The 27,098-nt window shown below is 45.5% G+C and overlaps 1 protein-coding gene across 2 annotated transcripts; it reads left to right on the top strand.

The window, feature by feature from the left end:
• Positions 1 to 1,723: 1,723 nt before the first annotated feature.
• Positions 1,724 to 27,098, top strand: Dnaja3 (DnaJ heat shock protein family (Hsp40) member A3). 2 transcript variants are annotated; one of them, NM_001038595.3, is given in 12 exon segments: positions 1,724 to 1,966; positions 4,826 to 4,959; positions 6,546 to 6,629; positions 11,142 to 11,342; positions 13,081 to 13,233; positions 14,967 to 15,114; positions 15,549 to 15,613; positions 18,651 to 18,779; positions 19,821 to 19,936; positions 21,188 to 21,285; positions 25,200 to 25,316; positions 25,943 to 27,098. In NM_001038595.3, coding segments are annotated over 11 exon segments (1,443 nt in total). In that variant the 5' UTR covers positions 1,724 to 1,755; the 3' UTR covers positions 25,304 to 25,316; positions 25,943 to 27,098.

Genomic DNA, 27,098 nt, shown 5'->3' with positions numbered 1-27,098 from the left:
TCATGAGCCCTCAGATTCCCTTCCTTTTATTTGGGACGGTGGTGAAAAATTTAACTTTCACAACTAACCAGGCCCAATTTAGCTTTCTAGCTTCGTTTTCAGTTACATACTAAAGGTAAGGTTTTAGCATACACTCCTACACCTTCAGACACCAGCTTTGATATATATATACACAAACTGATGGCATGACTGCTCCATAGTATGCTAGACCTGGTCATTAGAGGAGAGAGAGAGAGAGAGAGAGAGAGAGAGAGAGAGAGAGAGAGAGAGAGAGAGAGAGAAACACTGAAAACAGCAGGGTTATAAGGTGAATGAGTAGCTTGAGGAAGGGGAACCCGTGAGCTGGGGAGTTTGGAGTAGGGAGATGAGAAGAGCTGGGAATGTGTAACTGGTATTTATGGTACTAAGGGAACCTGAAGGCCTGATGTGCTTTGGTATGCTAATAGTCACCAGAAATAGTCACATGTCCCTTCTGCCAGGAATAAGGAGAATGACTCTTTTTGATACAGGGAACCAACTTTACAAGTTTGTTTGTTTGTTTGTTTGTTTGTTTTTTGTTTTTTTTTTCAGAGACAGGGTTTCTCCGTGTAGCCCTGGCTGACCAGGTAAGCCTCAACCTCGGCGAGATCCACTTATCTCTACCTCCCAAGTGTTGGGATTAAAGGTATGCGACACCATTGCTGGTTTTTATCCTACCACTAGAAATCTTCCTGTACTACAGGTTGAGTCCTTTTCTAGATATTTGGAGTTTGGGAAGTTGGAGTCTCCTTTGGACCCGAGATGAGGTCTCATGTAGCCCCGAGTATCTTGAACTTGCTATATAGTTGAAAATGATCTTGAACTCCTGATCCTCCTACCTCGATCTCATCTGGCAACTTCTGCTGCACTCATCACTTGGAAATCTACATCTGTACTCGATACTCTTTTCATCAAAGTCCAGTTATAGACATTACAACTCAGAAAGTTTAACAGTCCATAGACATTACAACACAGAAAGTTTAACAGTCCACCTCCCTCTCTTCCAGCCAAGTCTAACGAGTTTGAGTACACCGGCATGCTTGTAACTATGCACCTCTGATAGCGTAGCGCTTACCGTTGTTAACTTAATAAGAAGTCTGTCCCTATGAGGCGAGTTTGCTCCTCTAGTACGGGTTTGCTCTTACATTAAATTCTAGAACATGGATAACAAACAGCAGGTGCACAATACATAATAGGCATTCACAATGCTCATTGAATTCTCGCTGCAGGTTTGGAGAAGGCTAACATGCTTAAGACGGACCTGAGTGTTTCAAGTTCAGCTGCGAGGGAATCAGGCACGGAAAAACAGCAGCCAACAACCGGGGTGAGGGCTTTCTGAGAGAACATGAAATAAGAGGTAACGTTCAGGGTCAAGGGAGGGCATCCGCACGCGGCATACCGGAATCTGATACTGACGCTGCGCTGTCTGCTGGGATTTGTAGTCCCTCCCAGGGCAAGGCTCGCCGGATTACGGTTGCTACACTCAACCACAACATTCACAAGTAAAGTGCAGCATTCGTTCGTACATCACAAAAATTCCAATACAGGGAAAAATTACAAACTGACATCCTCATAGTTTAGCACTTGTACACGTTGACGTAGAGTTCTACCGTTCGGAGACGGAAGCGCGTGCGCAATGCTTACGCTCTGCGTGCAGCAGATGCTTCGCCTCCGGAAGTCGCGACCGGCGAGGCGGGCTAGGGGCGGTCTGCGCAGGCGCAGTGTCCCCGGGCCAAAATGGCTGCGCGGTGTTCCCCACGCTGGTTTAGGGTGGCGGTGGGGACCCCCCGGCTGCCGGCTGCAGCGGGGAGAGGGGTCCAGCAGCCCCAGGGGGGCGTAGTGGCAGCATCCCTGTGTCGCAAGCTGTGTGTCTCTGCCTTCGGGCTTTCCATGGGCGCTCACGGCCCCCGGGCGCTGCTGACATTGAGACCCGTTGTCCGCCTCACAGGTGAGGGAGGCTTCCAGTTCTGGAGTAGCAGCTCTTGGGGTTAGAAAGGGCAATTCGCCTCCATCTGACGACCAGGGTAGCGGGATGGAGGTGTCTTCCGGCCAGAGAGAGGAATTTCTGGGGACACAGGCAAGCAGGAGGCAGAGAGGCCAAGGTGCTGGCTACCCAGAAGCCGTCGAGGGGGAAGAGCTGCGTGGAGCTGGAGGTGTTGAAAGGCTCCGAATACCATGAAGACCTGTCAACAGTTCACCCCTCTGTCCAGGCTGCAACTCCCTTGTCATAACCCTCCCCGTTTTTCTTCACGTTCTAGCTTGTAGTGGAAGATGTAACTGCCATTTAGTGAGTGCTAGGCACCCAGAAATTTAGGGAGATACAGGTGCTTGTCCTCATTAAGGTGGGAAAGTGTGATGAATTGTCATTTCATAGCTTTCATCCTCAACATCACGGGGTGTAAATGGAAGGGCATCTATCAGTCTTTTAGAATCTTTAAGTCAGTGAGTGTAATAATGTAATCTAACATTTATTAAACACTGTGTAGGAAGTATGATTTCACTCCTGGAAAATATTTCAATGTGACAGGCATTGTTACCATTACATTTTATGGAGAAACAGGCTTGCATGTTAAAAAAAAAAAACAAAACTTGAGAAAGTCACAAAGCTAAAAAGCGGTAGTCTCTGCATGGCCCTTAACCTTCCTTACTGCTGGAGATGATACCAAATTAGTGTGCATTAAGCCTTGACATGTTTTAGCCATGCTCTCTTCTTTCTCTTTAAAAAATATTTTTTAATTATTTTGAGTTATGTATGTGTGTGTGTATGTGTGGGTATGTGCTCTTAAGTACAGGTGTCCAAAGAGGCTAGAGGCATCTTATCCCCCTGGAGTTATGGGCAGTTATGAGCTGCTATACTTAGGGTCTAGGAACTGAACTTGTGTCCTCTACAAGAGCAGTATGTGCTTTTTTTTTTTTCTTTTTTTTCTTTTTTTCGGAGCTGGGGACCGAAACCAGGGCCTTGTGCTTCCTAGGCAAGCGCTCTACCACTGAGCTAAATCCCCAACCCCCAGTATGTGCTTTTAATTGCTGAGCCATCTTTCCAGCTGCCACGATATTTTCTTTTCTTTTCTTTCCTTTTTTTTTTTTTTTTTTTTTTTTTTTTCCGGAGCTGGGGATTGAACCTAGGGCCTTGCGCTTGCTAGGCAAGTGCTCTACCGCTGAGCTAAATCCCCAACCCCGATATTTTCTTATACTATGTTATTCCACTTCATTTTCAGTGAGAATGAAGGAAGGAAGTCCTGAACTTTACTTTGGGTAGTTCTAAGGATCAAGAACAGAGGGTCTCATGCATGCCTTAAAGCGTTTTTTAAATTATGTATCCGTGTGTGAGAGAGACATAGAGGCATTAAGTATTACTTATATATGGAAGCATTACTGAAGAACCACCGTTGGCATTCCTCAAGTCAGCCCATAGGCTGCAGTGGGCATATTTTATCTCTCAAGTGACCATAGATGTGAAAGTGTCATCCTGTAGTGGTGTATCCTACCACATCTAAGTCATCAATTTGGCCCCAAACTTTAGCCTGTGATCATTCTTGAAGACTGATTTATAAAATCATATGGCATGAAAAATGTCCCAAGCAGGGCCTGGAGAGATGGCTCAGCTGTTGGGAACTCAAGACTGCTTTTCCCGAGGACCCAGGTTCAATTTCAATTCCCAGCACCCATATGGTAGCTTTCAGCTGACTGTGGCTCTGGGTCCAGGGGATCTGACACCCCTTCACAGACATACATTCAGTCAAAATACCAAAACATATGAAATAAACAAGTCATTAAGAAAGAAATCTCCCAACTAGAAAGAAATTAATAACTGGCTACTGGATTAGGCTTTCTTGGAATAATATGAAGACTGATCCTATTCTGGGTTCAAAAACAGCAAGATATTTACTGGACATATTCTGGAGAAAAAAAAAGATTCTTCCTAACAGTTGCTAATCATTGTCACCTTCAGAATTGGAAAAGGCATCCACCATGTAATAGTTGCCTGTGGTTATTTGTGCAGTTTCCTTGAGCTCTCTGATGGTGTTGTAGAAGCTGGTACAGCTGCCAAACTTTTGCCACTAATAGACTCAACTCCTGACAGTGGAAGGAGTGAGGAGAACAGGAATACAGCTAGGCATATATCGAGCAAAGAGGTGGAATATAGGATCACCAAGATCCAGGTCTCATGCTTTCTCCGGTGTGACTGAAGAAACAATAACAGCCCCCCCTTTAAATCATATTCTGATTATTTCTGATTATTCCTGCTCGTTTTTTATTATTACTCCTTTTTTCTACATGTGCTCAGCCTCTCTAGCTAATGTTTTTTGTTTGTTTTTGTTTGTAGTTTGGTGTCATATGTACCAGGCTGACCTGGAACTTTTGTGTAGCTATGAATGGACCTTGAACTTTTTTTTTTTTTTTCCCCCTCAGGGCTGGGGATTGAACCCAGGACCTTGCGCTTCCTAGGCAAGGCTCTACCACTGAGCCAAATCCCCAACCCCGACCTTGAACTTTTGATCCTCTGTTTCCCTCTCCCCATGTTAAGACTGTGGGCATGTGCTCATCGTCACTGTTGTGCTGGGTTTATTCAGTGCAGGGAATCAAACTCAGGGCCTGGTAAGCAGTGTACCTACTGAACTATGTCCCTAAGCTTTCCCCACATTTGAAGAACATTGAGTTTGGCCTCTAGAGTACTCGAAGGGAATAGGCCCTATAGCTGGGGCTCGTTTCCTCTTTCACAGGTGTTTCATAGCTGGTCACTTACTTATAATTTCTTCTTGTTGGATAAAGTCCCAGACCAACTTACTTTCTTGTTCATTTCCAGGAACAAAAAGTTTCCCTTTTGTTTGTACTGCTTCCTTCCACACAAGTGCTTCTTTGGCCAAAGATGATTATTACCAGATACTGGGAGTACCCCGAAATGCCAGCCAGAAGGATATCAAGAAAGCCTATTATCAGGTCTGTACTGGTCTCAGATTTACTGACAAGACTGTAGAAAGATTGCTGGTCACTGTGTGTGCATGTGCATGTGTATGTGTGTATGTGATGCAGATGTTCACAGAGGGCAGGGATCCCCTTGGGATTATAGTTACAGGCAGCGTGAACCATCTGCCACGGCTGAGAATTGAGTTCAGGTCTTTTGGAAAAGGGGTATGTGCTCTTAGCTACTGAGCTATCTCTTCAACCCAAATCGTTGTTGATTCTGTGTGGTTCTTATTGCCTTGGTATACAGCCTGCTGAGGCAGGTCACAAACAGCTGATCCTGTGGAATGACCTGTGAAAGATGGAGAGTTTTGGATGCCTTTGGTATGCAGTGAATGTGATATCAGTTAATGTTGCTTTAAGAAAGAAAAGGGGTGGGTAAGATGGCCCAGTGGATAAAGTCATTTGACACCAAGCCTAGTGACCTGAGTTTAATTCCTCCAAAACCATTTTAAACAGGAGAGAACTGACTCCACAAAGTTGTCCTCTGACCTCTACATGTATACCATGCTGACCACACAGTTATGACATAAATAAATGAAAATTATATAGGAAAACATCATCATTATTATTTTTTATAGCAGTAACTGCCATGAGTGCATTACATAATCCCTCAAAACCTTGCACAGCAGGCAGGCCAGGTATGGTTGTGCATGCCTTTTTATCCCAGTCCTGGGAGACAGAGGCAAGCAAAGTTCTGTGAGTTTAAGGCCAGTTTCTCTCAAAACAAACAAACAAAAAAACCAAAAAACCCACAAAAAACAAAGCCAGGCAGTGGTGGCGCATGCCTTTAATCCCAGCACTCAAGAGGCAGAGTCAGGGGGATCTCTGAGTTTAAGGCCAGCCTGGTGAACAGAGCTCATTCCAGGACAGCCGGGGCTTCATAAACCCTGACTTGTAAATCCAAACAACCAAAGTCGTACAGGTTATTTACTTCCTCTATTACATAAGTCAGTGTGCCAGGATGGCGTTTTACTCTCTGCTTTCACACAGGCGCCTGCATGCCGAAGAGCTAGTCACACAGTTACCAGCTACTTTCTAACATTTATTTATTTTTGGTTTATGTGCATGAGCGTTTGTCTCATGCATGTGTGCTGCATGCATTCTCCGTGCCTTCAGCGATCAGCAGAGGACGTCAGACTGGAGTTTTAGAGTTGTGAGCTACCACAGGAGCTGGCAACTCAGTCCAGGTCCTCTGCAAGGGTACTAAATGCTTTTTTTACTTTAAGTTTTTTTATTATGTAGAGTGTTCTAACTGCATGTGTATGGCTCACCAGAAGATGGCACCAGATCTTATTCTAGAAGGTTACTGAGAATTGAACTCAGGACCTCTGGGAGAGCAGCCAGTGCTTTTAACTGCTGAGTCATCGCTCCAGCCCCTTAATGAACTATTTTTGGAAGACATCCATGGAGGAATGATTTATTTTCAAATTTTAAATCTTGCTTTAAAGATACATTGCTGTCTCAAGAGAGACATGTTATAAAAAGGCATAATTGTGGCAAGTGTTTAGGTTCTGTTTTAGTAACTATATCTATAGTAATTTGCTTTCCCCCCCCCTTAGCTTGCCAAGAAATATCATCCAGACACAAATAAGGATGATCCCAAAGCCAAGGAGAAGTTTTCCCAGCTGGCAGAAGCTTATGAGGTAATGTGACGTGTGTGTGTGTGTGTGTGTGTGTGTGTGTGTGTGTGTGTGTGTGTGTGTTTTCACTGGCCAGTCAGCTCTCTGTGCATGTGTCAGAGTCTGTACTGCCCAGGACAACTTGGCATATCATATAGTCCAGTGTGGTGTGATGTCATTGCTAGTTCTGCTAACTTAGAATCTAAATGAAGAAAAAGGCTGACAAGATGAGTCAGTGGGTATGTCTATCTTCTGCCACATGGTAGACAGAGAGAAGCAGCTTCTACAGATTGTCCTCTGACCCCTACCTGAGTTCCACAGCATTTGAACACTCATATATATATGAGTGTATACGTGTATATATGTGTGTATATATACACACACATAAAATAAATAGGTGTAATTTTTTAAAAAGAAAAAAAGAGACACTAAGTAGTGACATATATGTAATTTAGCACTGCGGAGTCTGGGGGCAGAAGAATTTCTGTAAGTTTAAGGCCAGCCAGGGCTATACAATCTGCCTTACTACCAAAAAAAAAAAAAAAAGAACAAGATTCATCTAATCAATAAAGGTCTTCAGGTAATTCATATTGATAGCTGGTCTTGGGAAACCCCAGTTATAGTGATCAAATCGGCCCTTATTTGATGGCTTAAGTTAGCAATTGTAAAAGTGGACCATAAGCTCACAGGAAAAAGGAAATGTCTGTGAAAGAACCATTGCCCATTCACAGAATTATTGGAGAATGACCCTTTGTCTTAGCTAGGCTTTTTTTATTGTTGTTGCAGTTTTTTATTCATTTATTTTATGTTTAGAAGTACATCGTCACGCTCTTTAGACATACCAGACACCAGAAGAGGACATCAGGTCCCATTACAAATGGTTGTGAGCCACCATATGGTTGCTGGGAATTGAACTCTGGACCGCTGGAAGGGCAGTCAATGCTCTTAGCCAGTGAGCACTGCAGCCCCTTAGTTAGGGTTTTATTGCTGTGAAGAGAGACCATGGCCACAGTGAGTCTTTTTTTTTAATATATGAGTCTTTTATTGTCCCCAAAGAGCCCGATCCTACTTGTGATCAGGATCTTGTTTCTGAAGCTGGGAAACTGAGGTCTCACTCGCCAGCCTGCTGCACAGTTCCCTTCTCAGACACACGGATGCCATTCTAAAACTTCCTGATACTGTTTTTAACTGTTGTAGCTTGCTGAATCAGAGCCCCTGAATTTGAAACAAGTTCAATATCATTTCCTTCAAGCATTAGTTCATCCTTTTGGGCTTCAGAGACAGAACCTGTCCTCATCCGAAACCTGCTGATGTATTTCTCACCCAAAAAATTTCGGATTTCAACCACAGACCCATTCTCCCGAATAGTGACGTTGATGGGGAAGGGAGCATCCACAGACCTCATTTGATAGGGAAGGGAGTATCCACAGACCCGCTCTTCTGAATAACGATGTTGATGGGGAAGGGAGCATCCATAGACCTCATCTGATAGGGAAGGGAGCATCCACAGACCTGCTCTCCTGAATAACGATGTTGATGGGGAAGGGAGCATCCACAGACCTCACCTTGTATCAGATGCCCAGCATCACACCCTTGATCATGTTCTGAACATGACTGCAGATGGTTCTGACAGTGGCCCGTTCCTCTCTGTAACCCCATTTGTTGACCCAGAGCTGCTTCTTTTTCTTCCCAAGAAGACTCAGCTCTACACTGATGTGATTGAAGTCCCTCTGCAGCGTTCCCCTGGGGCCCTTCACAGTGGCTGTGCACCCCTTCAGAGTGACATCGACAGTCTGACTGCTGAGAATGGTCTTCATCCTCACAGTAGATGGGGCAAAGAGCCACAGCAAGTCTTATAAAGACAACATTTAATTGAGGCCGGCTTACAGGTTCAGAGGTTTAGTCCATTATCATCATGGTGGGAATCGTGGCAGCACACAGGCACACATGGTGCTGGAAGGGCAGCTGAGCTTTCTGCATCTGGATCAGCAGGCAGCAGGAAGAGAAAGCAGCACTGAGCCTGGCTTCTGAAACTCTAAAACTAACCCTCAGTGACACACTTCCTCCAGCAAGCCCATACCTCCTAAGAGAGTCACTTCCTATGGGTCCGTGGTGGCCATTTTCATTCAAATTACCATAGCATTCCTCATGACTTGGACTATCCCTAATGGGTTCTGCATCTGTAGGGTTTATGTGTTCAAGGGACTTGATAGCAACATGTAAAGAGTCACAATTCTGTAAGTATGAAGGTTTTATCACCTGTCAACTATAGCTACTCTGTACTGGCGCTTTCTAGAGAGTTAGAACTACCAGGATATAAGTAATCAGAAGAGATTTATTAAACTGGATCCTAAGATCAGCTGCAGGGGACTGGAGCGATGGCTCATTAATTACAAACATTCTGGAGGACCCAGGTTCAATTCCCAGCACCAACTTGGTAACTCACAACTATCTATAACTCCCATTTTCAAGGGATTCAGTCCCCTCTTCTGGCTTTTTTTTCCCCTCCCTGAGACAGAGTTTTTCTGTATATCTGTGATGTCCTGGAACTTGCTCTGTAGACCAGGTTGGCCTCAAATTCAGAGACCTGCCAGCCCTTGCCTCTCAGTGATGGGATTAAAAGCATGCACCACCTCACCTGGCCCTCTTCTGGCTTCTGAGAGCACTAGGTATACAAGTGGTATACAGATATAAATGCAAGCAAGATACCCCCATACACATACAATTTTTTTTTCTTTTCTTTTTTTTCGGAGCTGGGGACCGAACCCAGGGCCTTGCGCTTACTAGGCAAGCGCTCTACCACTGAGCTAAATCCCCAACCCCACACATACAATTATTATTGGTTTCTTTAAGGTAGGATGTCTGTTGTACCCCTGGATGACTGTAAATCATAGAGATTTGCTTGCCTCTGCCTCCCAAGTGCTAGGATTAAAAATATGGACCATCATGCCAGGCTCATAAAAATTATTTGTAAAAGAGATGTGCTGGGACTGGAGAGGTGGCTCAGTGGTTAAGAGCACTGACTGCTCTTCCAGAGGTCCCAAGTTTAATTCCCAGCAACCACATGGAGGCTCACAACTGTCTGTAGTGGGATCCTAAACCCTCTGGTATTCTGGTGTGTCTGAAGACAGCAACAGTACTCATATACATGAAAATAAATAAATCTTTAAGGGGAGGGGGGAGAGATGCTGTTGAAGAGCCCACAATGGCACCTATAGGCTGTAGCATCAGAAAAACTGGTAGCTGCTTAGTCTAAAGCTAGAAGCCTCTAAATGGGAGGCAGTGATAGTATCCCAGTGTGGGGCTGCAGGCTGTGGACCCCTGAGAGTGGCTGGTGCCAGTGTGCATTTGAAAGCTGAAGAAAGGGGCTGGAGAGACGACTCAGTGGCTCAGACCACTGGCTGTTCTTCCAGAGGTCCTGGATTCAGTTCCCAGCACCTCATGGTGGCTCACAACATCTGTAAGTCCAGTTTTAGAGGCTCCAATACCACACAGACAGACATGCAGGCAACACACCAAATAAAATAAATATTTCTTTTCCACATTTTTTTCCAGGACAGCCAGAGCTACATAGAGAAAGAAATCCTGTATCAAAACACCAAAATAAAATAAAATACTGTGCTTTACCAGTTTCCTTTTCTCTCTTCTCTTCTCTTCTCTTCTCTTCTCTTCTCTTCTCTTCTCTTCTCTTCTCTTTCTTTTCTTTTCTTTTTTCTTTGAGACATGGAGGGTTTCTCTGTGTAGCCCTGGCTGTCCTGGAACTCACTCTGTAGAACCCGATGGCCTTGAACTCAGAATTGTCTACCTCTGCCTCCCAGGTGCTAGGATTAAAGGCCTGTGCCACCACTGCACAGCACTTTACCATTTTCTAAGAATGCCTCAAACCAGTGAGGTTGACAGAATTACTATGAAAGGTGTGTTTAATGGCTAATTTTTATATTTTGTTTTTTCGAGACAAGGTTTCTCTGTGTAGCCCTGGCTGTCCTGGAACTTGCTCTATAGACCAAGCTGGCCTTGAACTCAGTGATCTGCTTGCTTCTGCCTCCCAAATTTTGGGGCTAAATGTGTGCATCACTACCACCTAGCTATTTTACATTTAAAATCTTTCCGTTTTTTGGGGTTGGGGATTTAGCTCAGTGGTAGAGCGCTTGCCTAGGAAGCGCAAGGCCCTGGGTTCGATCCCCAGCTCCGAAAAAAAGAACCAAAAAAAAAAAAAAAAAAAAAATCTTTCCGTTTTTATGGTGCTGAGAACTGAACCCAAGGCTGTACACATGCTTACCAAATGTTCTACCACTGAGCTGTAATGTGATTTTGGTGTTTTGTTGAAGCAGGGACTGTCTTCAAACTCATCCTCCTGCCTTAGCCTTCTAACTGGTGGGATAGATTACAGGCATTTCACCACCGTGCCCACTTTTGTAGAATGTTTTTGCACTTAGTAAATGTGACAGACTTACTTGTCATGAGCCTTACTTGTCTATGTCCCTGAGCCTCAGAAAACACAGAACTGTCTGACTGCTGTGTCATTTTTCATCAAAGGTGTTGAGTGACGAGGTGAAGAGGAAGCAGTATGATGCTTACGGCTCCGCTGGCTTTGACCCTGGAGCCAGCAGCTCTGGGCAGGGCTACTGGAGAGGAGGTCCTTCTGTTGACCCCGAGGAGCTATTCAGGAAGATCTTTGGAGAGTTCTCATCTTCTCCTTTTGGTGATTTCCAGAATGTGTTTGATCAGCCTCAGGAGGTAAGTCTCATTTATTTATTTCATATTTTTGAGAAAGGGTCTTACATTCTACCTAGCTTTGCTGTCTTGGAACTCACTATGCAGACCCGACTGGCCTTGAATTCACAGAAATCTACCTGCCTCTGCCTCCCAAGTGGTACGATTAAAGACACGTGCCATTATGCCTGATATTCTTTATTTTAAAGATCAACTTTTAAGTTTAAGTGCAACACAAGGTTTTTTAAAGTTTCTGTTTCTCAGGAAGGCAACAGAATGATTCAAAGGCAGCCATTTGACAGAAAGTTAGGAGCACTTGAAAAATCCTTTAGGTAGTAATGAACACAAACATTGTGATGTCATTATTAATAGCTCCTTAATCAGGTAGCCTTGAAGGCCTTAGAAACCCTAGTGGACTGATTCATGTAGAGCAGGGGTTCTCAACCTGTGGACCGTGACCTCTTTGGGGCTCAAATATGAGATATCCTGCATACCAGCTATTTACAGTATGATTTATAATAGTAGCAAAATTACAGCAATGAAGTAGCAACAAAATAATTTTATAGTTGAGGGTCACCGCAACATGCGGAACTGTATTACAGGGTCACAGCATTAGGAAGGGTGCGAACCACTGATCTAAAGCATGCCCTGTTATCTATAAGAGCTCAGACTAGCAGGAAGGTACTGCTGACTCTCTTCCATAGTTTTGTCTTAATGAGGCATGTCAGAGTTGAGAAAGAAAAGAAACGATTCCTGACCTAAGTTACAGTTACAGATCAGTAAAGCTCTTTATAAGTATTGTTCCAGTTTGCTGTCTTTTACTGTACGACATTATCTCAGATAACCTCAAAAGGGAACAGTGGGACTAGAGAGATGTCCAAGTGGTTAAGAGGACCCAAGTTCAGTTCCCAGCCCCCTCATGATGGTGAGCAACTCTCTGTCACTTTAGTTCCAGGGGATCTGACTCCTGCTTTTCTCCTCCTGGGGCACTAGGCACACATATGGTGCTTATCCGTGCAGGCAGAAGAGACCGTACAAATTCAGGGCAAAGGTTTCTTCTGGCTTATGATTTTAGAGTTTTGGGTTTTGTTTGTTTGTTTTTTAAGCATAAAATAGAGTTTATTTAGGGCATGGGAAGGGAGTAGAGACAAAGTGGGGCAGGGGTGTAGATGCTGGTCATGAACACGTGGAGAGAGAGCTGGGAAGGGAATGGAGAAGAGAAGAGACAGAGAGGAAGAAAATAGGAGACAAGTGTAGAGTTCTTAGTAAAGGGACTGTTGGTGCCACTGCTTCAGCCCATGACAGTGGGGAATGGGAAAGCAAAGCTGTTCATCTGATCCTAGCTGTGAGGGAAGGGAAGGCAGACTGGAAGCCCCAAGCTCTCTGAGGACACATCCCCAGTGCAAAACCTCTCACCAGACTCCACCTCTTCAAGGTCCACTGCACTTCAAGGTCCCATTAGCACTAAGTTGGGCCTTTGGCAGATATTGTAGATTTAGGCCAAAGCAAGTGCTACGTGAGACACTGTTCATGTCTTCAGTTGAAGAGTAAACTTTTACTTAAAACATTTTAGAGTCTGTATTTTACATATATAGATCAACTAAGTAAACATTACCCATTCTTCCCTGGAAAAGTATACATGTACACATGTTTGGTACGTCAGAAGTAACTACAGCTACTAGCCAGTGCCCTCCTGGCCTGAGGCAGCACCACTGTAGTGATTGTAAGGCTAAGCAACAGGCATGCCTCATTCTTCTTTCAGTACATCATGGAGTTGACATTCAATCAAGCCGCCAAGGGTGTCAACAAAGAGTTCACTGTGAACATCATGGACACCTGTGAGCGCTGCGATGGCAAGGGGAACGAGCCTGGAACCAAAGTGCAGCATTGTCACTACTGCAGCGGCTCAGGCATGGTAAGGACGGATGCTTTGGGGCCACCCTACTCCTCTTGGTGATGGTTCCCTGTTACCCACCTACCTTGCTGCTCCAACCCTTCCTTTTCTGTTCCAGGAGATACTTTATTTAGATAGTACTGGGGCTTGGGCTGGGTCCCGTATCACTGCACCAGGCTACTCTCAAACTAACTGGGTGGGTGAGGATAATTTTGTACATGTAATCCCCCTTCCTCTATTTTCCAAGCACTAGTATTCTGCCATGGATCTTCTAAGGAGTGGAGGTTACAGGCAGGACAAGGTCTCACTCTATTTCAGGCAGATCTTGAACTTATAGCAACTCTCTAGCCTCAGGCTCTTAAATGCTGGAATTATAAGCATTTGTCATCATGCCTGGTTATGATTCTTAAGTCTTTTTGTTATTACATCTATTTATTTACTGTATGCATATGTGTGCCCCGTGTGCCCACATGTGGCATTCAAAGGACAATTTGTGGGAGTCTGTTCTCTTTCATCGTATGAGACTCAGGGAATGGACTCAAGTCATTATGCTTGGTGGCAAGTGCCTTTACCTGCTGACCATCTTGCCATCCATTTTATACATTTATCTTTCATTTCATTCTTTAAGACAGGGTATCTGTGTGTACCCTGTTTGCTGTTTAGACCAGATTAGCTTCAAATTCAGAATTATTCTTCGGTGCCATGGGCAGGCAGCCATTCCATATTTAGAGTTCTTGTATAGGGCTGTTCCTAATTGGTGAACATGTTCTTAGCATGCTCAAAGCTCTGAATTCATAGTTTGTTTTGTTTGAAATAGGCTTTAACTCTAATCTAGGCTGGCTTGGAACTCAATATATACCTCAGGCTGCCTTTGAACAAGAGGCAGTCTTCATTTGTCAGTCTCATTGTGCTATCCAAACGAGTGTGAGCCATCACTCCTAGCTTTGAATTCAGTCCTCAGCGCGCGTGCGCGCGCGCACACACACACACACACACACTGGGGTGGGGATCAGAGAAAACCATTCACAATTCTTTCTATCATCTATCTATATCTACATATCTATCTATCTATCTATATCTATATCTTTCTGTTCATTTAAAATATTTGACCCAGTAGTGGCACACACCTTTGATCCCAGCATTTACAGAGGCAGGTGGATCTCTGGTCTATAAAGCAGGTTCTAGGACAGCCAGGGCTTGGTGGGAGTTGGGGGCAGGAAGGGGGCAGATTGACTTCTGTGCTGGGCATGGTTGTACTCCCAGCACTCGGTAGGTGGAGTCAGAAACATCAGAAAGTCAATTTTATTCTTCGCTACATAGCAAGTTTGAGTTCAGCTTTAGCAACATGAGATATCATTTTTCTTCTACCACCAAAATAAGAAGTTCAGATTAGCTGTATGAGGCCCTGTCCTTGTTTTCTGAGGCAGGGGGTTCTAGAGCAGCATAAAAATAAAGCCAATCCATCCATGCTCCCTCCCTTTCTTCATACCGTTGTCTCTCTCACTTATAATTTAAGATTTCTATTCTTTGAAATTTTTATAGATGTATATAATGTATTTAAATTGTTATCCACCCCCCTCATTGGGGGTAGGGCATGGGCAGAGTCTCATGTAACCCAGGCTAGCCTTGACTGAACTCTTGGTCTATCTCTACCCCCCATATTTTGGGATAATAAACCTGTGCTATAAACTCCTAATGAAACAGTTTTTGATAAAACAATGTACCTGCATTCTCAGCATTTTTCTCTTCTTCAGGAAACCATCAATACAGGGCCTTTTGTGATGCGTTCCACGTGTCGGAGATGTGGTGGACGGGGCTCCATCATCACAAACCCTTGTGTGGTCTGCAGAGGAGCAGGACAAGCCAAGCAGAAGAAGCGAGTGACAGTCCCTGTGCCTGCAGGTGATGGGCCAGCACTGTGTGCCTGTCATCTGCATGATTATACAGTCAGACATAGGCCCCGGCTGCCTGAGGGAAGGAAGACCCAGACGCTTAGAATCTCCCTTTACACCAGTCATCTGTACACGTGCCTGCTCTGTTCTCAGCTTGGGATGCTGCAGCTCCTGTTCCAACTTTCTGTCCTCTATCTCTTCTGTCTTCACATAGTGAGGATCACGAAGTGAGGACCAACATGAACAGGAAACAAGCTATTACATGGTGATACCTGTTAATCCCAGTACTCAGGAGGCTAAGGCAGGGTTTGCAGTCAGCCTGAGGTCCATAGTGAGGCCCTCATCTCCAAAATAAAAGAAGAAACCTGGACAAGTGGGTTTTCAGGTGTAGAAATTGCTTTGGGAGATCCCTACCATAACTGCTATTTGGAACTTTTGTTCTAGGAGTTGAAGATGGCCAGACTGTAAGGATGCCTGTGGGAAAACGAGAAATTTTTGTCACATTCAGGGTAGGTGTCTGCTTGTCAGCTTATGTTGGGCCCTGTTGTCTTGGAGTGGGTACAGCTGAGCTTGTGCACTATAGTAAGTACACAGTCCATGGGCGCAGGAGTTGCTTTTCCCAGTTAAAGAAAGACTGCCTGGGCATGATTATTAGTGTTTTCATGCCTGTGTGCAGAAAACAAAGCTTTCTCACAACACTGACAGGTTAGAAGCATAGCCAGGCAATGGTACACACTTCTTCAATCCTAACATTCCAGAGGCAGAGACTGGTGGGTCTCTGTGAGTATGAGGCCAGCCTGGTCTACACCAAGAGTTCCAGGACAGCCAAGGCTACACCAAGAAACTCCACCTTAAAAAAAAACAAACAGGGCTGGAAAGATGGCTCAGCGGTTAAGAGCACCCGACTGCTCTTCCAGAGGTCATGAGTTCAATTCCCAGCAACCACATGGTGGCTCACAACCATCTGTAAAGAGATCCGATGCCCTCTTCTGGTGTGTCTGAAGACAGCTACAGTGTACTTATATAAATAAATGAATAAATCTTTAAAAAAAAAACAAACAAACAAAAAAAACAAACAAAAAACGGGAAAAAAGAAAGAAACACAATCCCCAGAACATCTGATGTGGTGGTGGTGGTGTTTCTGTATAAATTGTTGATTAGAGAACAAATCTTTGTTAAATTTTTTGGTATTTTGAAACCTGGTTTCTCTGTGTAGCTTTGACTGTCCTGGAACTGACAGCCTGTAGACCAGACTGGCCTTGAACTCAGTGATCTATCTACTTCTGCCTCCTAAGTGCTGGGATTAAAGACATGTACCACCATATCCAATCAGAGAGAGCAAAATGGTATAGTTTTATTTGTTTATTTAGCAATGCCAGAAATTGAACTCATGACTTCCTGCATGCTAGCAAACTACTCCCGTCTTTAGCCCCCAAATGGTTTCCTCTGGTAATGGAAAGACACACTTAAGTATATATCTAGAAAAACCCATGTAAACGTAACATGTGTTGGGTCAAGGGGTGTATGTAACAGTCCCGTTTACAATAGACACTGGTGACAAACCTTGTTTTGTCAAAAAGAATGGTCATCATCTGCATGGAGCAGAATATTTCAATCTATCCAAAGGAAAGAACCACAGGTGAGTGTGAGACCCTTTATCACTAGCCTCAGGGAGAGGAAAGTAGAGGGTTACAGGCTACAGAGTACAGCGGACTGTCTGCATAGAGGTGTCAAGGAGTGAGATCGATGATGTGTTGTTTAGTGATATAGAAAGGCACAACAAAAGTAAAGGCATGCTTGTAGGGTGGGTAAATGCCAAATTCAGGATCATAATTAACTGAGAAGCATAAAAGTTAGATTTGTAACTTTTCCCCTCTTTTGAGCCAGGATCTTCCCGTGTTGTTCAGGTTGGCCTGGAACTCGTAATTGTCCTGCCTTAGCCTCCAGAATATTTGTATTACAGATGGGTACCACCTGGTCCAGTATGTTTGTAATGTTTAGTTCTGTGAGCTTGTGGGTGTTGTTTGCTGTATTTACTTTGCCTTTTCTGTATGTGAGATGTTTTATTATTGGAATCAAGTACTAGGGATAGTAGGTGGCACATGCCTACAATCCTAGCATATGGGACATGGAGGCAAGAGGATCCTGAGTTTAGAGCCAGCCTGGGTTTCACAATAAAACCCTGTCTTTAAAAACAAGAACTAGGACTCAGGATGTAGGTAGAGTTCCTTGAGTGACTGGCCACGGTGAAGTGCATTTGGGAGGTAGAGGCTGGGGGATCAGACATTCAGGCTCATCCTCAGCCCCACAGAGAGTCTGAAGCCAGCCCCCAGAGGTAGCAGAAAGCCGCTATTATAGTGGCACTGCCCGTGCATGCAGAGCTGAGGCAGCAGGTTTACATACATCTGCCTGGACAGTGTAATAAGGCCTTCTCTGAGCCAAATACAGCACCGTGCATAAAATGCTGTGAGGGCTGGATCTTCTAGCTGGAGAATTCAAGGTGAAGGGTGTGCTGGCTGTAGCTTAGTGGTGGTGAGCCTGAGAAGTGCAAAGCTCTATGTTCTGTCCCCAGTACTGCAAAATAAATAAATACAATTTAAAAAGCACATAAACGCAGAAACCTGGCAGTTTTAAGAATTTGGTAGAGGATTCAGATGTTCTTTCTATCTGATAATCGAGGGAAGAAAGAAGTCAAGGGCAGAGGACATCTTTTTTTTTTTTTTTTTTTTTTTTTGGTTCTTTTTTTCAGAGCTGGGGACCGAACCCAGGGCCTTGCGCTTCCTAGGCAAGTGCTCTACCACTGAGCTAAATCCCCAGCCCCATAGTACATCTTTGAGATATGAAAAACAGTATTTGTAAGTCAAGTAAGTTCCTGTCCTGAAGGCAGCTTGTATTAAGTGAGCATCTGAAAGCATCTGTGAGTGTGTGTCTGTGCGTGTAGAGGACAGAGGGTGCTGCTCCTTTCTCATCCTCTTCCTCTTACTTTTTGAGATAGTTTCTTGCTGAACCTGGAGCTCACTCATCTAAGGATTCTGGGCAGTGAGCTCAGAGATTCACCTGCAAACACACACACGCACTCATGCACGCACGCGCACACACACACTTCCCAGCAGTGTACTACCCTGCCCAGTGTTTACATGAGTGTTGTGGATCCTCCTCCTTGTGTGGCAGGCACTTCCACATCTCCTATAAATTACTTTTATCTTTGTAGGTGTATTGCTCTGTGTTTAGTAATCTTCCTAATTAGGTAAGATTTGGGGAAAATATTTAAAAGCCAAATTGCATTTTTACTTTCTTTTGTAATTGAAAGTATTGGTGGGGGCAGAAGTCCAGACGTTGCTCTGCTGTGCAGTGTGTGTGTAGGCTGTGTCCTCCAGAGCCTTGGGGAGCTGTCCCCAATTGACTGATGTGAGGTGTAGGTCTTGCTGTGCTGTTTAAATGCAAAGGGGTTAATGTGTCAGGTCCCAGGCTCAGGTCTGACAGGATGCATGCCTCGGGCAGCATTTCTCTGTGCTGTGCTTACATTGGTCTTCTCTCTGGCATTAGGTGCAGAAGAGCCCTGTGTTCCGGAGGGACGGCGCAGACATCCACTCCGACCTCTTTATTTCAATAGCTCAAGCTATTCTTGGGGGTACAGCCAAAGCGCAGGGCCTGTATGAGACAATCAATGTGACGGTAAGAGGGTATGGGGGACCGCTGTCTGCTGCCCTGGTGGCTGGTTAACACCCCCACCCCCAATCTCTTCCTTTTGAGACTGATGGTTATTATGTACTTCAGTTGATCTTGAACTTATAACCCAGTTGCCTCAGCCTTCCCTGTGTTAGAATTACATGCATGTGCCACAGTGCCCAGTTAATTTTTATTAAATGGGAAATAGATTAAGTGGTCTAGAGTGTCCAGCCTGTCAGGAACTCTCGAGAGGCATTGGAGCCTGTGACACTAGGAGCTTCAGGCTATTCCTTGAGGAGTAATGACAACTCCAGGACTTCTGCTCACTGTCTGTGCTGCCTCTTCTGCTGGTCAGGGTCCCAGGGTGCTTTGTTTGTGTTCCACCCACAGTGTCTGGGAGAGCAGGTGCTCTGGGGGCTATGTCTTACTCTGTTGACCACCTCTAGTTCAGGGTTTGTGTTTGTTTGCTTTTTTGGGTTTTGTTGCTTCTGAGACAGGGTTTTTTCTGTGAGACCAGGCTGGCCTGGAACTCAAGATTGGTCTGCCTCTGCTTCCCAAATGCTGGGATTAAAAATGTGTGCTACCACCTTCTGGCAACCATCTCTAGTGTTAATTGCAGCTGTAGTGGACACTTCCTGTACCTGTTCTTACACCACTGTATTTGACTCATGGCCTTCTCCAGCCTCTGGGTATGGAGACTTTGGGCACACATTCGGCCATGGCACTGGTCACTGGGGGTGTATGCTCCCACCTCCACCTGGAGACCACCTGGACTCTCTGTTTCTCCAGGGTCCTTGCTGTCCAGCCCTTGAGAGCAGTGGAGCAAGCTTAGTCTCACCTGCTCTCAATGTTTTGCTCCTAAATCCTTTGCTTCACCTCTCACATCTGTTTCCAGGGTCAGCTGTCCGACGGTTGTGTGGCTAGTTCATTCTGCACACCTGGTAGAAGTTCTATTGTGAAGACACTCTCAGGATTATCTCTGTATAGTGAGATGTTTTATTTTTGGATAATGGACCAGGGAGCATTAGCGAATATTTTTCTCAACAGATCCCTGCTGGGATTCAGACAGACCAGAAGATTCGCTTGACTGGGAAAGGCATCCCCCGTATTAATAGCTATGGCTATGGTGACCACTACATTCACATTAAGATCAGAGTTCCAAAGTAAGTATTCACTAAGACTGTGGCCACAACTGTTCCGGCAAACATGTGTCCTTTGAGCCTTTTAGCTCCCAGGCCCAGCTCCCAGCAGTTTAGCTGCCCTTTGAGCTCTTGGCTTGGGCACATGTTTTCTTCCTTGGAATCAGTTTTGTCTGACCTGATTCCCATCTGAGCATTGGCTGTAGTGGGTTGGCCTCATTGTGTTGTGGAGGTATGAAATGAACGACACTGGAGATCCTTGTGCTCTGGGCAGAGTGCTGTGGCATCCAGCTTGTGCTGTGCCCTGCTCCTCCTCTCAGAAGCCTGTTTCAGCCCTTGTCCCTTTTGTGAGATTAGTTTCTCACCTGTTGCCTCATGAACACACATAACATGTACACCCCAACCCTGTGAGTATCTGGCCAGCAGTAATGACAGTTTAAACAACTCAGGGTTTCAGAGAGAAGCCAAAAGGGCCAGTATCAACACACAGCACCTCAAGACCAGGCTCTTAGCGCAAAGGACATTTATTTGCCCCAGAGAGATGGGGCAGGGAATAAAAGGTAAAGATAGGAGATGAGGACTAGAGAGAGGGTGAAGGGAACAAGGGTGAAGTATGGATAGAGGCAGACATGGCATAGGCAAATGGCAGTCTATAGATGTAAAAGGAAAACTCCCTATTAAGATGAGATGTCCAATTTTAACTGAGCATGTTATTTAGGGAGGTAAAAGGGGAGTTTTGATTGCTGGACTTTAATACTTTGATAGCTGGACCTTGTTGGTCAGCATCAGGAGGAGGAAGTGGCCAAATAAGGGAATAGACCTTGGTGGCTAGCTTCAGGGATGTGATTTAATGGTTAGCAAGGCAGAGGGAATGGGGGAAGGGCAAGGCCTGCCAGAGGCACATTTGCCATGCTGGGCTGGCCAGAGTCCCTTCTGAAACTTTGACTTGGCCCTCGGTTCCTCATTACTGCCTCAGTGTGTGCCTCTCTCAGTGTGTGCTTCTCTCTCTCTCTCTCTCTCTCTCTCTCTCTCTCTCTCTCTCTCTCTCTGTGTGTGTGTGTGTGTGTGTGTGTGTGTGTGTGTGTGCCTGCCTGCCTGCCTGCCTGCCTGCCTGTCTCTCTCGGTGTGGGCCTCTCTCACTCTGGGCCTCTCTCGGTGTGTGCCTGCCTCTTGGTGTGTGCCTCTCATGAGTCAGACACTTATGTGCACTATTTGCTTCTAGAGCTGCCTGGAGGAAGGGCTTGGTCCTAACCACTAGCTGTTGTTGGTCCACAGGAGGCTAAGCAGTAGGCAGCAGAACCTGATCCTGAGCTATGCTGAGGATGAGACCGATGTGGAGGGGACAGTGAATGGAGTCACCCACACAAGCACTGGTAAGGGGCTGGGAGAGACGTGATGGAATGAGGGACCTCTGAGTCTCTGGAGGTTGACAGTCATTTCAGAACTTGAGTTTTCATAGGCCCCCAAATGTCATCAGAAGAGGGGACACATGGTATACAGCCTGTCCCATGGATGTGTCTCCCTTTCACTGCATGCTTGTCCTTAAGAAAGCTAAGGACCACTGCTGCCCAGCAGCTCTGTGTCTCAGCTGCTTCCTGACTTCTAGCCTTGGCTCTGCCACTTGCCCTGTGACTTTGGGCAATTCCCTCCAAGAATGCTTTGTCACAATTTAAGAGGGAGATGGATTGAACAGATCTTAGCCTTCCTGACTCCAGACACTCTACTAGGACTCTGAAGTACACGATGGTAACAGCAGTGTAAGAGTACTATCTCCCACTTGAGTGAACAAATCTGTTACCTAGGCTCAGCTGCCATGCTCTGTGAACTTGGGCACAAGTGGCTGATATCTGGACTGGAGCTTTCCCGTGCCCCTGTATCTCAGGTGAGGCTTCTGTTGGTTGGGACAGGTCAGGACAGGTCAGGACAGGACAGAACAGGCTGTGCCCAGCTGCCCATGTTTCTGCCTCATTGCATCATTTTGTTTTTGTGGGAACCCGGATGGTGTTCTCAGCTCTGGGGTGGCCTTAGATTAGTGTGTGTTGATTCATAGCCAGTGTTCAGAGATAGGGCAGCTTTTCCAGCAGGGTGGAGGGAGGAAGAGAATCATGGAAGTGGAAATCCCAGCAGCTTTTCCTGGAAGTAAGAACAAGAGCCCTGTCTTTTTTCTTTTCTTTTTTTTTTTTTTTTTTTTCTTTCTTTTTTTTTTTTTCGGAGCTGGGGACCGAACTCAGGGCCTTGCGCTTGCTAGGCAAGCGCTCTACCACTGAGCTAAATCCCCAACCCCAAGAGCCCTGTCAATAGCATGATCAAACACCAAATGGCATTTATTCCAGTGTTTGGGTGCGCGATACCTAAGCTTTCCCCTTCGGTTTTCACTCATGCTGGTTGGTTTGAGATGCGTGGTAACCTGAGATCCTACTGCTGAGGCTTCTGAGAGCTGCAATGAAGGCTTGTTCCACCAGACCGGTTCTTTTGTTCTTCCATAGAACTCTCATTGTGTGCCTATAACTTCTTCATGGCAAGTCCCCAAGGGTCTCATAATGGATGAGATTTACTCTGTACACAACTGTTTTCCCCTCCTGCCAGGGAGCTCCTGTTCTTCGGGGCAGGGCTCAGGTGGAGACAGGAGCATTTCGCCATGTTAGAATGTCTGTGCTATTTCCCTCCTATAACTCTATTGTCATTGTTTTCAACATTGCATTTCTTTGGTAATTTGACTCCCAGATTTGATTTTGTAAAACAGCTCAGTTGATAAAGTGCTATCCTAGAATCCCTGAGGTCTCAAAAACAAAAACAAAAACCAACGGGCCTTTTGACAAAGATGGGTTGGTGAGAGGGTCGTGAGGCTCTCTCCCCTTCCCTCCCTTCAGCACCTTCTGCTAGCTGTATGTAATTCTACTCCATAGCATGTGTTCCCTGGAAGGTTAACTGAAAGGGGACTTCACAGTGCAGTCTCCATTAGGTTGTCATCCATGTGTAGCACTTCTTCAATGAGAATCTTTGGATGCCATCAGTGTTCCTGTAAGTAACCCCTCATCCATGTCTGCAAGTAAACCCAATAAACACATTGGCTCCCTCAAGCTAGATGTAGTCGGAATTGCTTCCTCTGTTGTTGGTTCCCTGTTTGGGATGAGTAGACATTGTTCACTTCCATCTCCCTGGGAAAGTTCACAGAGCGTGTGGATGCAGGATAAACAGCAGGGCCACAGCTCACTCTGAGTAGCATGCACATAGAGCTGGGTGTGCCCTTAGAAAAGGAATGGTTTCTAAGCAAATGCTGAACACGATCGGTGCTATCAGGAGCTGCAAAGGTGGCTCAGAGGTGGGGGTCGGGGTGAGATTGAGATTGCTGCTATTGCAGTGGACCTGGACTTGGTTTCCACTTGGAGGCTTAGAACCCTTTCTAACTCCAGTTCCAGGGAATTCAATGACATTATGATCTCTGCATGGGCACCAGGAAGCACATGGTGCACATATATCATGCAGACAAAATAGTATACACGTAAAAAAGAATCTTTAAGAAAAAAGAAAAATGTAGCTGGGCAATGATCGTGCACACCTTTAATCCCAGCATTTAGGAGGTAGAGGCAGGCCAGCCTGGTCTACAAAGCTTCCAGGATAGCCAAAGCTACACACACACACACACACACACACACACACACACACACACACACACACACACAAACTTTTTTTTTAAACATTTATTTATTATGTATACATCATACAGCTTTCTGCCTGCATGTATGCAACTACAGGCCAGAAGAGGGCACCAGACCTGATTTTAGGTGGTTGTGAGCCACTATGTGGTTGCTGGGAATTGAACTCAGGACCTCTGGAAGAGCAGACAGTGCTCTTAACCTCTGAGCCATCTCTCCAGCCTCCAAACTTGTTTTCAAAAACAAAACAAATGGGGAATAAAATATGCTTTAAATCTGGGTGATCAACAAAGCTACTGGGACACATCCTTGCTCTAGGGTTCACACAGAATCTAGAACTCGGCCCTGCACAACACTCTGCTTTGAAGTCCAGAGGCCTCAATTGCTTTTAATTCTCAGCATTTCCTTTTGTAATGTGTAAACGTTTGAGTAACATAAAGGACTCTTTTTTTTAAAGATTTATATATTTATTCATTCATTAATTTATTTTTTGTATACGAATACTGTAGCTGTCTTTGACACACCAGAAGAGGGCATCAGATCCCATTACAGATGGTTATGAGCCACCATGTGGTTGCTGGGATTTGAACTCAGGACCTCTGGAAGAGCAGTCAGTGCTCTTAACCATTGAGCCATCATCTCCCCAGCCCACATAAAGGACTCTTAACACATCTATAAACCATGGGCTCCCTATCCTTCTTGACAAGTCTTATAAGGTAAAATACATTTCATTTTTTTAGTAAATGATAGCAAATGTAATGTGTTGACACTGTAAATCACCACTGGTGGCTATTAACCCATGCTTGGCACCGTGCCACTGGCCTTACCACTTGGTCTCACCGAGTGCATAGAGGTCCTATGTATTTTGTTTTTTTGAGACAGGACCTGCCTGGAACTCACTATGTAGTGGAAGATAACCTTGAAATCTTGATTCTCCTGCTTCTCTCTCAAGACACCCATGTACATACAGTACACCTCACTGGCATTGTGAGAGACAAGATGAGGCACACAGCAGAGGATCCTGTGTGAGAGGATCACTCATAGGTTATCTTGGACGTATTAATGTATACAATGTAGGCAGTATGAAATGTGGCAGTGGGTTTAGAAATGGGATCTTTTCTTGAGGTTCGTTACTTCTGTTGTAGCCAAGAGTCTGTTGGTTAAGAGCTGGGGCTGGGGTTGAGCTAGGTTTTACCTCTTTCTAGTGGCCTCTGGGACTCTAGGTGGACCTGACAGCGTTGCTTCTGTGTAGATGAAGCTGTGACATGAACACTAAGATGAGCTATGGCCTAGGCCTGTGTCTTGATCCTGAGGCCTACGGCCTTAGTGTTGCTGTTGTTACTGTTGTTCAGATTACATACAGTCCCCCCTCCCTCCCTTTTTTCTTGTTTGCCTTCTATGGGTTTGTGACTCCAAGAAGAGTTGTGATGTCCTGAGTGTCCCATTTGCTTCAGTGTAACACCCAAGGCACCCCTTGCCAGCCTGAGAGTGCCCCTTATGTCCCTGGAGTGGCCTTTGGCTGCTCCCTGAGTGCTAGCCCGTGGGCAGCTAGGTGGGTAGGTGGGGCTGGCATTTGCTGCATGGAGGTGTGTGTGTTCTTGACCTCGGTTTTCTCTGCTGTTTGTGCCCAGGTGGCAGAACCATGGATAGCTCCACAGGAAGCAAGGATAGGCGAGAGGCTGGGGAGGACAATGAGGGATTCCTTTCCAAACTTAAGAAAATATTTACTTCCTGATACCCCTGCTGAGGTAGGAAACCTGTGAGTTTTCTTCCTTGTTAACCTCTGGACTAATCTCTCTTCTGGTCACTTTAACCAACATCAGATCTCACCTCACCCTACCCTACCCCAGAAGCTGGGAGATGCCAACCAAAGATGTAGTAAATATGGCATTCTTTCCGTCCTCGGGCACAGCATGTGTATGTACTTAGCCAGCACAGGGTTGAGTAGGCTACAGTGGCCAGCTGCTTCATTGGAATTCAATTTAGATTCCTTCCTAAAGAGATTAGATTTAGGGCTGCCTCACAGCCCTCATTGTCATTTCCCAAGAGCTCTGTCCCTCTGTGATAGGGGCGACTTGCCCACAGTCCAGAGGGCAAAATTGTGGCGGAGCCAGGACTAGAACTCAGATCTCCTCCATCTCCCACCTGCTCTTCAGCAGACTGTTCTGCCCAGGAAACATGGTGCTGTGCACGTTTGGGCTATCAAGGAGTGATGTGTGTTTTCTGTGCCTGGAGACACACTGTTGTTATGCTCACCCCAGGTCCTGGGGCTCTTGACTCTCAAAGCACAGCTATTCTCCAGGGATTAGCAGAGCCTCTCCCACAGAGATGTGTTCTGAGATGTGGAATGTAACCGTTTGTCTCCTTGGCTCAGGAAAACGGTCAACTGGAAACTAGATGGAGCAGCAGCCCCTCTCCGTGACCAGGGCATGAGACACGGGAGGATCCCAGAACAGCAGCACTGAGCCCCTGCTTACAGATCCCTCTGAACAGCCCAGCAACAGCAAGCCTATGTGACGACTTCTCTGCATAAAAGGTTACGGTGTCCTAGGCAGTGACGCACGGCCCTCAGGCTGGACACCGAGACAGGTGGGAAGTGCCTGTCCACTGGTAGGTGACTGCTGCTTCTGGTTCAGGCAGGAAAACACTTGGACTCTTCTTGCAGCACTAAGATAATCTGGAATCGCATGTCGTAGAGAGCTGAAAGAATTAAAGACCCGTGCTTACAGCTTAAAATGAAGCTTTAAGCTGCACAGTGTTGTGAAGTGATTAATTTCCCTCTCAGCAAACCTCATGGAAGTTCTGAAATATGTCCGTCCTGACAGGGGTCTTCTCTAGGACTAGGGCAGCACATCCTAACAGCGCCATCTCCCTGTACAGAGTGTAGAGTGTGGTGTCTGTCACTCCCCTTGAAGCTTTTTTTTTTTTTTTTTTTTTTTTTTGACGGTAGCAAGCAGCTAGAAAGTGGGATCTAGGGCCCTAGGAGGCACACTTGTGGGACACCTCGCAGCAGCAAGTTCCACTCCACCTCAGATGGCAGCTTGCCTGGTAGTGTACTTAGTGTTCTAGTCTGGTGTGTGTGGATGTTTCCTGCCCTGTTGGACCAAAGTTACCATGGTCATGTGGGACAGCCTTCAGCCTCTGGGGACCCAGAACTTTCCAGCCAGGGCTTGGTTCTCCATTTCCACTGCTGACATTTGATTTCCAGTGTATTTCAATTACTCAGTGGTAAGGTTCATTGTCTTTTCCTGTGTAAGTGTTAAACGACAGCATCATTGGCGAAGGCCCTCCACAGTGCAGAGCAGCTTCGTTTCCAGCCTCTGCTGGTGGCACGTCAGAGTTTCTGTGCGCTAACGGTCCTCGGAGCTAGTGTAAGACAGGCTAATGAAGAACACTTTCTCTGTAGTTTCTTTCTTTCATTTATAATTTACAAAAGTAAAGCATTTATTAGTGTCTGATTTAAGAATGTAAAGTGATTCTGTATCAATGTAAATAAGATGATCTACTACAAAAGATATTTAAAATCAAAA

Source organism: Rattus norvegicus, chromosome 10, assembly GCF_021556685.1.
Source record: "Rattus norvegicus strain SHRSP/BbbUtx chromosome 10, alternate assembly SHRSP_T2T, whole genome shotgun sequence".
Taxonomy (NCBI): domain Eukaryota; kingdom Metazoa; phylum Chordata; class Mammalia; order Rodentia; family Muridae; genus Rattus; species Rattus norvegicus.
Note: the sequence above shows the minus strand (reverse complement) of the source record. Positions and strands in the feature narration are given on the sequence as shown.